This window comes from Sitophilus oryzae, unplaced genomic scaffold (assembly GCF_002938485.1).
Source record: "Sitophilus oryzae breed Bouriz unplaced genomic scaffold, Soryzae_2.0 scaffold_186_pilon_pilon, whole genome shotgun sequence".
Classification (NCBI taxonomy): Eukaryota; Metazoa; Arthropoda; class Insecta; order Coleoptera; family Curculionidae; genus Sitophilus; species Sitophilus oryzae.
Genome location: NW_022146579.1, coordinates 514,730 through 527,695, shown reverse-complemented (window position 1 = coordinate 527,695; position 12,966 = coordinate 514,730). Strand labels below are relative to the sequence as shown.

Sequence of the window (12,966 nt, the reverse complement as noted above, 5' to 3'; positions counted from 1 at the left end):
TCTGGATTTTCTTTCTTGTAAATTTAATCTACTACTATAAAAACTAAAAAAAAAATTCAAAAAATTCCGAATTTTCAAAAAAAAATTTCGGCGAAAAAAACGTCATATGCGTGTTTCTGGGGTTGAACTATACTACCAGTTAAAATACTTGCACTTATTTCTGGGACACCCTGTATAGGGAATGTCATGGATCGTCATTTCGACACCAACTTGACGCCGTTTTTTTGGATCTTATGGTACTTTTACCTAAGCAAAAAACAAAACGCATATTCAGCTGAGGTAGATTAGTTCTCAAAAAACTACCATTTTTTAGTAACACTCTCTGTCATGTACAGGGTGGGTCAAACTGGACGCACCCTTTTCTATAGGAGAACGGAAAAAACGAAAAAAAAAGGGAAACACCCTTTTCTATAGCAGATAGACAAAAAGTAATATCGGTGTCTGGAGCTCAATTTTTATCAAGAATATGATGGTGAAAACCGCACATCGATATCTGTTAAGGTACATTCAGGTTGAGAGCGTCAAGCGTCGCGCCCGCGACGACACGAAATGGAATCAATTCCCTTAATTTGAATTAGACCGTTCAGGCAGAAACAGGGTTGTTAACTAGTTTATGAAGCAAAAAACTACGCCAAAAACTACGCGTAGTTTTTTGTATTAACTACGTTTTAAAATTTTAAAAACTACCTGCAAAAACTGCACAAAAACTACGTTAAAAACTACCTACAAAAATGTAGTAAAACATAAACAATTTAGACAAAAATCAAGCCAAATTCTTATCATGGAAGATGGAAGTATGAAGTTATATTATATTTGTATAACTTAAACATCAGAAAAAAAGACAATTTTTTTTTCAACAAAAGTGTATTTTCTATGAAATACAAAGTAACATTGAACACAAAATAAACTATAAATTCTTATGGAGAAATTCTCCATAGATATTCTCTAGGAGAATATATGATTTTTTACATCTAAAGGCACAACTTCATAATTCTCTTCCCAGAAGGTATGGAGCAAGGTATGGAGACATCGACGTCTTCCAACCATTTTTAACTACCAAGTATCAAAAATATCAGATAATAAGGAACAAATTCACAAAATATAGATTTTTTATTTCTTTAAATTGATCAACAAACAAAGTTTTTAGGTTATGTTTTCACTGTTATTTAAAAAAACTACATTAGTTACATAAACTACACATTTACTACTCGACATTTAAAAAACTACTTGTGACATGTAGTAAATGTAGTTTATTAATTACTACGTGTAGTTTAACAACTCTGGGCAGAAAACATCGCGTTCGGCGTTGAGCTAGCGTCCGCTGACAAAAAAGTTACACCGATTTGTTAAAAGTGCACATTTTTGAAAAACACCCCGTAACTCCGAAACAGTAACCGATATCGATGTGCGGTTTTCACCATCACGTTTTTGATAAAAATTGAGCTCCAGACACCGGTATTAGTTTTCGTCTATCTCCTATAGAAAAGAGTGTTTCAGTTTAAAAACGTCCAATTTGACCCACCTTGTGTGTCCTAACCTGATCGTAAACATGAATACTTAGGCTTTGTGTCACCATACCGCCACACCCTGTAATAGGTCGCATTACGTGCTTTTGACGTGGCAGGCCAGAAAATGTTTCTTAACCGCTTGCTTACTTTTCGACGTATAAAAGCAAAGGTGACATGGAAACTTTGACGTTTTAGACGTTGCCACTTCTTCTTCTAGAAAGCCTTTATGCTTCCTATCCATGTGCTTTTTCAATTTTATTCTCATATCGGTCTTAAAATCGCACAAGCTACACTTAAAAGCCGTCTTAGTTTTCGATCCTTTTTTCACCTTAACATTGTAAGTTGTGTTTTTGTATACTTTAAGTTGATTGATATTCAAGTGAACCACTTTGTGATCATGTAACATTTCTTTGATGTCTGTTTGAAAACGACAAAATTCGCATCTGTACTTTACTTGATCTGTCTTTGAATCAGATGAAAAGTTCTCGTGGCTCTTTTTATGGTCAATCAATAGTTGCTTGTCATGGATAGTGTAATCACACAATTCACAGACATAGAGTTGTTTAATTTTAGTGTCTTCTTTATCTTTTTCTTGATTCTTATCATTACGATGCTTTTTAATATGCCACCTTAACGGTTCACGAGTTGATTTATAACTACATTCGGTACATTTATAAATAGGTTTGTTATAAACAGTGTGCATAGAGATGTGCAGCCTTAACCTCCCGAATCTGTCACACGTATACGAACAAAATTGACATTTGAATAATGACTCTTCTGACTTTTCAGTTGAATTCTCTTTAAGACTAGCGTTATCTTCCAAACGTATTAACTTTACAACTAACTTTGGATATTCCTCAACCATACTGTTTTTTGTCGATATATTTTTGGCAAGATCATCGACTGGACGATCATGTACCTCACTCATATGAACTTTAAGCGCATCGAAAGTTGCTTTAAAGTCGCAATTGATGCATTGTAGAACTAGAGATTTGTCAAATGCCACTCCATGATTAGATTTTAGATGATAAATGGTCGATTCTTTAGTTGATTTGAACTCGCACTGGCCACATCTGTAAAGAGGACGATTTCTAATATGAACAATTTTGTGCCTTTTAAGCTTAGTTATATCACGAGCGACATATGAACAATCCGGACAGGAGAGTTTTTCACAGTTAATTGTAGATTTAACAGATTTTATAATGTCCCCATGTACTGTCTTCATATGGACATCAAGCCTGCTTGATGTCCCTTTGAATTCGCAGCCTGCGCATCGCAAAATTGGCGATTTTTCAAATATTAATCCATGATCGGATTTAAAATGAGGTATCAAAGTGACTTTAACTGATATAAACTTACAATGACTACATCTGTAAATGGGCTTTTCCTTAGTATGAAACCCAGCATGCCTTTCAAGATGACATGAATTATCAGTGACATATGAACAATCTTTGCAAGAATACTTGTTCTTTGTAACAACCATTTTTCTAACCTCTGTACTGGAAGGATGTACGGTCTTGATATGAACGTCAATATTGTGCAATGTTGACTTAAAATCGCAAAGAGTGCACCGTAAAATTGAAGAGTTTTTAAATACTACTTTGTGAGATTTTAGATGATGAATCAGAACACCTTTAGTTGATTTGAACTCGCATCGACTACATCTATAAAGAGGATATTCTTTTCTATGATCTTGTTCGTGTTTTGTAAGGTTATAGGCACTTTCGGCCACAAAGGAACAATTAAAGCAAGCGAATTTTTTCTTGTCTTCATCAGTAGTTTTGTTATCGTGGACCGTCATAATATGAGCTGTCAGCATGTCCAATGTCGACTTGAAATCACAATTGCTACACTGTAACACTAAAGAGTTGTCCGATACCACTCCGTGGCTAGATTTTAAATGAAAACTTAGAGCGACTTTTGTCGATTTGAACTCACACTCGCTACAACTGTAAAGAGAGCCGTTTTTAAGGTGAGCACGTGTATGCTTTTCAAGGAGCAATGAACTACCAGTGACATAGGAACAATTATCACAAGCATATTTTGTTTTTTCTCTCCAATTTGTGTTGTTTATGTCTATATTGTGGTTATGTGCTCTCTTCATATGCATCGTTAGTTCGTCCATTTTTGACTTGAAATCGCAATCGGTGCATCGTAAAATTGTAGTTTTTTCAGAACTTTCTAACCCGTGAGATTTTAAATGACTTATCATTGGCTGTTTAACCAATCTGAACTCACACTGAGTACATCTGTAAACGGGACTTTTATGAATATGGATATTTTTATGTCTTTGAAAATGACTTTTATTTAAAGTGACGTACGAACAATCTTTGCAAGAAAGTTTTTTAATTTTGCCGTGTACTGTCTTCACATGAATAGTTAGTTCATCGAGTTTCGACTTAAAATCACAAGTGGTGCATTGTAAAAATGCTTTTTCAAATTCTAATCCATGAGATGATTTTAAATGGGGAACCATACCGACTTTAGTTGATTTGAACTCGCACTCACCACATCGGTAAACTGGATTTCTAACATCCACGCATTTATGACTCTTAAGTTGTAACATAGAATCAGAGACATATGAACAATTTTTACAAGAAAAACTTTTACTCTCTTGACGATCGGTTATTGTATTATTAAATTCTATATCGTGGTTATGTACTGTCTTCATATGAAACGTTACTTCTCCCACTTTCGACTTGAAGTCGCAATCTGTGCAGCGTACATCTAAAGGATTTTTAACTATTCCATGAGATTTGAAATGCCAAATCATTGCATCGCGAGCTGATTTGAACTCACACTCGGTACATCTGTAAATGGAACTTTTGTTAATATGAACTGCTGAATGCCTTTGAAGATTAGTAAGAAAATCAGTGACATATGAACAATCTTCACAAGAAAAAATAGTTTCTGTCAAATTGCTAAATTCTATATCGTGACCATGTACTGTCTTCATATGGATGTTTAGTTTATCTAAGATTGACTTGAAATCGCAATCGACGCATTGCAAAATCGAGGATTTTTTGAAGACTAATCCATGAGATTTTAAATGCTTCGACATAATAAGTTTAGTTGATTTGAATTCGCACCGACTACATCTGTAAAGTGGGCTCTTGTTAGTATGAACGTGTCTGTGCCTGTCAACATCGTGTTTATATTTACTGGTATACGAACAAACGTCACAGCAAAATCCATTATTTTTACCTCTAATCTTTACCCTTGAATTAACTAGGTTATTTTTGATTTTAACTTTACCAATCTTCATATTTAATCGAAATTCGTGCGACATCATATGAGAAGTAAACAATAGTTTCTTCTGAGTTTCAAACTTACATTTTGAGCAACAGAATACTTGATTATTGGTCAGTGGAGTTTTTTTAGCAGTGTCCGATTTGTTATGAACAAGAAGCAGATGCCTTTTCAATGCAAATCGAATCCTAGATTTAAAAGAACAATGACAACAATTAAACATAGCATCTGAATGTGTAGACATGTGCCTCTTTAGAGCGAACCTAGTTTTACTAAAAAAATCACAAATCTGGCATTTAAATATCACTTCTTCAGATTTTTTCTCTAATAAGGAATTATTGTCTACTGTAGCCTGTGAAATGCTACAGTCTCCTGATGTTGATTCGGCCGAAAAAATGATTGGTGAAATATTGGCTTTTGAATCAATATTTCCAAGATCATTTTCCAATATATCAGTAGTTGGTTCTATTTTGTCGATACAAAAATTCGTTTCCTGTTTTATAGTCTCCATGTCAATTAACAAGTTTAAACCTGCAGAACAGAAAAAAAGGGAATAGAAAAATGCTAATGCTGATAAGGCGGCGTCCATTAATTACGTGAGGGAATTAAGGGGAGAGCAAAATTGATAAAATAAGAATAGCATAGGTAATAAGTTAAGTAATGGGAGTAAAAATTCAAGGTCGCGAACGCGGTCTTCAATGGCCGAAGCATCACGCAAAGGTCGCCAGGCGTCACAAAAATAGGAAACTGTAAAATACGTGACCAACCGTCCAGTCAGATCAAATATTTCAGTCATTATCCAAGACCAAAGTCCGGAAGTTTTGCAACTTTGCAGGTTTATAGGTTTTGGGGTCCCTAAAAAAACTAATATCTATAAAATGCTCATTTCCAGACTTGCCTCCATCTTGCCAAGATGGCGCCCAAAATTGGTATTTTGTGAATATCTCGAAAACTATGCGTTTTTCGTGAAAATTTGAGGAGAGCAAAATTAAAGAGAATAAAATTTTCTATAAAAAAGGTTTTATGAAAATTTTCGCTAAAGTCAGCCGTTTAGGCACAAAATCCCTGGAAATTTTACAATTTTGCGTAAAATATGATATATTATGTATAGTCGATTTTCCGAAATCAAATGTCGAGTAGGGTTCACTAAAACTAGTTTTAGTTTAGTTTCTTCAATTTTGTCATAAAACAGTGGCGTATCATTAATTCACTCATTAATTTATGAATAATTAATTTTAATTATTGAAAATGTGTACTTGTTTGCACACCACCCAAGAGGTAAAGTATATGGCGCGTTTATTTTAACCTGGTCTCCCCGGAGGCCTACTCCACTAGATAAATTAAAAACTTTAACTTATCTGCACAAGCTCGACGGATCTGGCTCATTGATGTCAAAGTCGATCGTGTCTGCTGTGCTGGGCTCATCGGGGTGGTCTCTCAATACGTCCAACTCTTCATCTTCAGCCGCCAGAGGTATATCTACAGGCAAGTCCAACTCCTCTTCATCGGATATGTCGAGTGACACTTCAGTGACGTTGTCACAGGATTTCCCATTGCAGTATGCACAAATCATTGAACATTTTAATCCTGCTTTTCTGCATCCGCAGGCTATACCAAAGTTGTTGGTTTTGCATTTACAGGATAAAAATGCCAATAGGGGGCTCCAATTTTGGAGCTGGATCTTTCAAGGTTGGGACTGGAGTAATGCCTGATTCTTCAGCATCTTTGGTACAACCAGACCAATGCTGAACCTGGTGGTAAGTTCGCAATGAATGCTGTCCAGCACGACAATTAATTATTCATAAATTAATGACGAATTAATGATACACCACTGTTTTATGACAAAATTGAAGAAACTAAACTAAAACTAGTTTTAGTGAACCCTAATCTACATTTGATTTCGGAAAATCGACTATACATAATATATCATATTTTACGCAAAATCGTAAAATTTCCTGGGATTTTGTGCCTAAATGGTTGACTTTAGCGAAAATTTTCATAAAAACTTTTTTATAGGAAAGTTTATTCTCTTTAATTTTGCTCTTCTCAAATTTTCGCGAAAAACGCATAGTTTTCGAGATATTCACAAAATACCGATTTTGGGCGCCATCTTGGCAAGATGGCGGCGCCGGCGGCAAGTCTGGAAATGTGCATTTTATGGATTTTAGTTAGGGACCCCAAAATCTATAAACCTGCAAAGTTTCAAAACTTCCGGACTTTTTTCCAAGCAGGCCCCTTTTTTGATCCCCAATGACTGAACTAAAAGAAGTAATCGGAGTCGACGTAGATCATGCGGTATCGATGATGTTCAGTATCAGGAGAAAATTGACACGATATATGGTTGAGAACTGTTTTTTATTTCAGACTTTTTGGGTCGTTTAATTTAATAATTACTAAAACCAGCAGTTCCAAAAATATATTTAAAAATAAAAGATAAAATTCCAAAATACTAATTATCTATTAACATGGATTTGGACGATAATATGTAAGAATACTAAATTGATTTCTATATTCGATATAAAACTGTTTATTAGGTTTTTAGTTTGCGATGTTTGTGGTAAATCATTTTCATGTTCATCGTCTTTGAATGGACATGAGGATCCAAGTTACTAATATGAAAATAAGCCACCATATTGTCATGGAAAAGTATGCCAATGGAGATTAATTGTAATAGAAGTAATTCTAAGGGTAAAGTTTATTATAATTAGTGACCTGTGCTACTTTTTATATGTAGATAACTGGCTTTAAAAAACTCCATTAAACTGTTAAAAGTGTAATTTATTTATATAAATTGAGGATTTTTTTTAGATTTGGCATCACTGCACAGAACAGCAGTCGACGCTCGACCATATACGTATTATTTACAAATATACTCAGGGTTCCCTTGTTCCCTATTTAACCCCGTGTGCAATTTCTGTGCCGTAAGAAAAAGACAACATAACCCAGCTCCATATTAACACTGCATAAGTCTATTTCACCCGGATATGGATTGAACTGCGATTGCGCCAAACTCCGATTGATTGTTGTTTTAGTTCTGTTTGGATTACTTTTTATTTGTGCGGGTAAAAGAGTGATTTTGTTTAGTTTACTGTTTCCAACTATTTTTTGATATTTTTCCAACTCCCATGATAATGTGTTATAAATAATAAAAGTATAAATAAAATAGAAGGTTAGGTGAAATGTCAGTCAACCACTTCCCTTTAAAAACATCGACCAATGAAAACTTCTTCAGGTGAGGCATGCGCAGTTAAATGAATATCCGGGTGAAATAGACTTATGCAGAATTCCATATTTCTCTTTCACTGTTTGGGCTTCACTTTTTGGAGATTAGGCTGAGTATATTTGTAAAAAGTAATACGTATATGCGCTCGACGCCAACAAAATTAAACCACGCGTTACTTCCTTATTCTTCCTCTTTTTTATACACTTCCAGTTGTTTCGGTTGGTTTCGGTCTGTAGAGTTGTCGAGTACGTGGAAGATTCGTAAAGGTGCAACTTTTGATTAGAGACATAATATAAGTCAGTGTTGCCAGAATTGAAGGATTTTACACTTAAATTTCATCGATTGAAGGGCTGAAGGATTTTTATCCAAAAAGAAGATAACATGAAGGATTATGGCAGTTTTGTATAATAAAAATTGTTACATCGCTACATCTACTAAATCGATCTTTTCACTTCAACGGTGTTTAATTAAAGATGCTTCAGTTTAAAGCAATATTGCTGTCAAAAAGTCCGCAATTCGAAAGATTTTAATATTTAACAAAAAATTAATAGATACATTTTATCTTTCAACAAGTCTTATTACACACATACCATAACTAAACCAAAGTTCTTGATGATGAAAAGAAATAAATAGGTAAACGGACAACATATCTAATAAGTCAACTGATTATGGCGTCTTGCACGATTAATTATTCTCGGTTCAAGCAGTCATTGTAAGCAATGAATTTTTTGAAACATACTTTATAATAATGCTGTTGAGTATCTATCACAGCATTTTTGATCTTGTTTTTTTTTGAAGAAGAAAGTTTTCTTTTTATGAACTGAAACTTCTTTAGGCGGGATGGGAGTAAAAATTCAATGCTGTGACACACGAGCTAGCGTTACGCCAAGCGTCACGTCAAGGTCGCCAGGCGTCAAAAAAAAGGTATCGATCTTGTGCGATGTGTCGATGTGCACTATGAAACCCCATCATCAGTGAATCAAATCAAAAAATCGTCCGATTTAAATGAAATTTGGTATGTTGACAGATTGGACCAAGGTCAGCTTGACCGTGTACGACACGTGTCACTGTGACAGTTAGTTTTGAAGTAAGAAACGTCAAAAGTTGATGTGGGATCGCGACCAAATTTGAAGGATAGGCAATTACTGTCCTCCATTCACGCAGTTGTGCAGCTCTGATGAACTGTCCAAGAACGCGATACCCTCCCTCCATTCAATTGAGTCATAAAGTTCAGAACTATTCCGCGCCGAGATTGCCTTTCCCCTCGAGCACCTTCCTATAAATTGGTGCTCGGAGTTCCCAGCTATTTAAGTCAGGTGAAGAATAATGATTGACGGTTGACCACTTTTTTGGTTCCCAATTTAAAAATCATTGAGATATGGAGAAACCAATACCCACTTTATCCATCTTAAAACATCCTTTGGAATTATTCGTGAATGGAGGACAGTAAACGTGAGCGACGGCACACACGGTCTAACCCTGCAAAGTTGGATACGACGTTTCGTTTAAATTTTCATCAAGGTGGGACTAACAGTTCGATATTGAAGAAAAATGTGGTACAATTTCAGCATAATTGGGAACGGGCTACAGGATGACGCCCTCGACGTTTCTAATCGATGCCTCTAAATAGACGAAATCATCAGGATTTGGTTTGGTTAGATTAGTATTGGATGGATTTTTTTTAATTATAGGTCGATTGGTACCAAACTCGGCACGTGGATCGTGGATAGAGGTACCTGAAGGGGGTCCTCAGACAGACAGATGAAAATGAGAAATTTCACTTAAAATATGCACACATAGGGCGCACCCAATTTATTTAAATAAAAATTTTATTTAAATACAACAGTGTCCAAAAATTTCCAGAAATATGTTTTTAAAAATTTTCTCCTAACTATAAAATAGGTAAAATATACGAACTTTGTTTAGGTTAGGCGTTTTTGTGAAGTTGAAAGAATATGAAGGTTTTTTAAGACTCCTTTAAGAAATTCGCTTGAAAAATTCTGGCAACACTGATATAAGTAAATCAAACTGCCTTCGCGTAAGTCATATGGAGCGCATTTATGGTTAATTTTATATGAAAATTGCGCGTTAACTCAGTAGTCAAAAATTATTTTAATAATACATACGTATATATCTTAGATAATCTCTGGAATAAAAATAAGATAAAAAATGCTTAATGCAAATATTTGTTGGATTAGTAGTAAGTTATAATGTAATGATATAAATAAAAGATTTTATATTGCTGGGGTAGGCAACGCCTTTTTGCCTACATTATATGCACGCCACTGGGAGGGGATCAAGTCGAATCTCCTAGAAGGGCGAGAGGGGAGAGGGGGTTTCGGCAAATATTACATAATTTTTTAGAGCAGAAAAGTGTAGTGTTTAAATGTGAGTAAATCAGATTACTTTTCAGTAAAAACTACTACTGAACTTCTGTATTATTTTTTGTTAAAGGAGCAGATGATTTTACTGAAACTCACTGGTTCTGTTGGTACCAACACTCACTTTTGAGACTGTGGACTTAATTAGAATGAATTTTAAGCATTATTTATTGTTATCACTGTGATTTTAAATTACAATCTAAACAATCTCAAATAAAGCAATTGAGTTTTTAAGTAAATCCAACACTTTTATACGAAAATACCGTATGATCGAAAAAAAACGGCGTCCAGTTGGCTGGGAAATGACGATCGATGACATTTCCCATAAATTTTACATATAAAATGACAGCAATCTTCACTTCATAGCCATCGTTGACGCCGTTTTTTCTCGATCATACGGTACAAATTTTGAAAAATTTTCACGAGGTTAGGGAAAGATGGAGAGGATCGAGGCAAATCTCGTTGTCTCGACAGTGGAAGAGAGGGAGGCAAAAAATCCTCAAAAACGCCTCACATAGTTAACAGACACCCATGGTTAACTTACCCTCATGCAAAGTACTTCTATCATTAGGTGGTTCCTCAATGTCCTGATAAGAATTAAAAACTACAAGCTCAGACTTTATTGCATTAAATTCTTCCTCGGCTGATATCATATTTCAGGCTAAAATTATATAACAATAAATGAAATAAGCGAATACAGAACCAATCAGGTGTTCAAATAATAGGAAACCATCGTCTATTAAGAGACTAGGTAAAATACTTACTGCAATTTTTCTATAATATATGTTATTTATATTTCTACAATTTGTATTCTATCTCATCATTTTGTTTAGCCAGGGCTGAATAAAGATAGACTTTTATATAAAAAAAGTGTGACTGCATTATCATTTTGTGCTGCAAGACTATATGATTGCCGTTAACTTTTTTCACATTTGAAATTAATGGCCAGGTCTTGCATTACCTTAAATAAGTTTAAAAATTTCAAATAGATCTGCCTCCAATAACTCCAAATAAACACAGATAACATATAAAGGATAAACACCAATATGAAAATGGGTAAGAAGCACGTTAAATTAAAAGTTAAAACACTTTTTCTGTTTCCTGGCAATTTAAATTTGGGAATTTAATATATTTTAGAAAAACAAAAACAGTCTCCATAGAATAAATGAATAAATAGGGGTGCAGTAAGAAGTTAGAAGATAGCAGTTAATAAGCTGTGGAATGTCTGCCTGTAAAATTGGAGTCTTTAAAGTTCTTTTATATATGATATTTCAAACCATAGATTAAGTTATTCATTTGTACTGACAACTGGGTAAAGTTAGGTTAGAAATTTTAAGTTTTTTAAATTTTTCAAAATTTTTGTAAACAAAATAAAATAGGATCATAGAATAGGGTAATGTGTAAATATTTATTAGCATCAAAAATAACTGAACTAATTTGCATTACAGTTTTATATATTTAAAATAAACAAATAGTTGTTTCTCTAAAAAGGTTTTTCTAATAATGTCTTTTCTAATCGTTGCGAGACAAATTAAAAATATCTTAAGAAGTCAGCCTGAAGCTAAGTACCATACAATTATAAATAAATATAAATTAAGGAATATACCCTATAATTTGTTAATTAAATATGCATCTCAAGGGTATAACCAGAAAGTTTGCTGGAAATGTGGAATAGAAAGGAAGAATTTTAGTGATATCTTTTGTAGTCAGTGTAATGTTATTCAGATGCCCTCCGAGAGGGATAACTATTTTAAATTGTTTGATATAGACGAGCAGTTTGATATAGATTCGAAGATACTAAAAGACAAATACAAAAACCTACAAAACAATTTACATCCAGATAGATTTATAAACAGGTAGGTATTTTTTCTCTTTTTTTTAACGTTCTTGTGATTGATATTTTCTAGGACAGAGGAAGAGAAGAAGATATCAGAAAACTATTCGTCTTTAGTTAATAAAGCTTACAAATGTTTAGCAACGCCTTTAAAAAGAGCAGAACATTTGCTGAAACTAAGTGGTAGTAGTATTGAAGAAAAACAATCTTCTGTTGATCCAGGCTTTTTAATGGAGATGATGGAATTGAACGAAGAAGTATGTTATATTTGTTCAATTACTTTACCTTCCTGATAATATACCATTCATTCTTAACTTTTAAGTTAGATAATAACGTCGAACCAGAACAGCTGAGACAGCTTAACATAAAAAATAAAAATGAATTGGAGAGATTGGCTCAGAGCATCGATGAATGTTTTAAACATCAGAATTTAGATGAGGCAAAACAATTTGTGATCAAAATGCAGTATTATACTAGTTTGGGAAACAGAATTAATGCAAAATTGAGGGAATTAGGCGTAGTTGATTAGTTTAATTTGAAATAAAACTATATATTATTATCATTTAATAATTATTTCTTATTGATTTAGACTAATAAACAAAAATAAAATATTCTAACAATAAAGCAATTTTTTATTGCTACTTTGAATTACATATTTCTTACAACCACAAGGGATATATTTACAAAAAAAATATATGAAACATAATAATAAACAAAAAATATGCCATTTATTTTTAATAAATAGAATTTAATAAGGAATTATACTGTAGA

At 33.7% G+C, this 12,966-nt stretch overlaps 2 protein-coding genes across 3 annotated transcripts; one reads left to right on the top strand and one right to left on the bottom strand.

The window, feature by feature from the left end:
• Positions 1-857: 857 nt before the first annotated feature.
• LOC115883347 (zinc finger protein 99-like) lies at positions 858-11,630 on the bottom strand. Its single transcript, XM_030901700.1, has 4 exons — positions 11,323-11,630; positions 11,126-11,263; positions 10,906-11,022; positions 858-5,288 (listed from the first exon to the last, which is right to left on the bottom strand). Exons 3-4 carry the CDS (start codon positions 11,012-11,014, stop codon positions 1,603-1,605), a joined length of 3,795 nt encoding a protein of 1,264 aa, XP_030757560.1. The 5' UTR covers positions 11,015-11,022; positions 11,126-11,263; positions 11,323-11,630; the 3' UTR covers positions 858-1,602.
• Positions 11,631-11,671: 41 nt separating this feature from the next.
• Positions 11,672-12,819, top strand: LOC115883349 (iron-sulfur cluster co-chaperone protein HscB). Of its 2 annotated transcripts, XM_030901703.1 has the most exons (4): positions 11,731-11,754; positions 11,810-12,217; positions 12,269-12,452; positions 12,518-12,819. In XM_030901703.1, exons 2-4 carry the CDS (start codon positions 11,865-11,867, stop codon positions 12,722-12,724), a joined length of 744 nt encoding a protein of 247 aa, XP_030757563.1. In that variant the 5' UTR covers positions 11,731-11,754; positions 11,810-11,864; the 3' UTR covers positions 12,725-12,819. The 2 variants fall into 2 exon arrangements, with proteins under 2 accessions (XP_030757562.1, XP_030757563.1); XM_030901702.1 differs by having other exon boundaries at positions 11,672-12,217.
• The last annotated feature ends 147 nt before the right edge of the window (positions 12,820-12,966 follow it).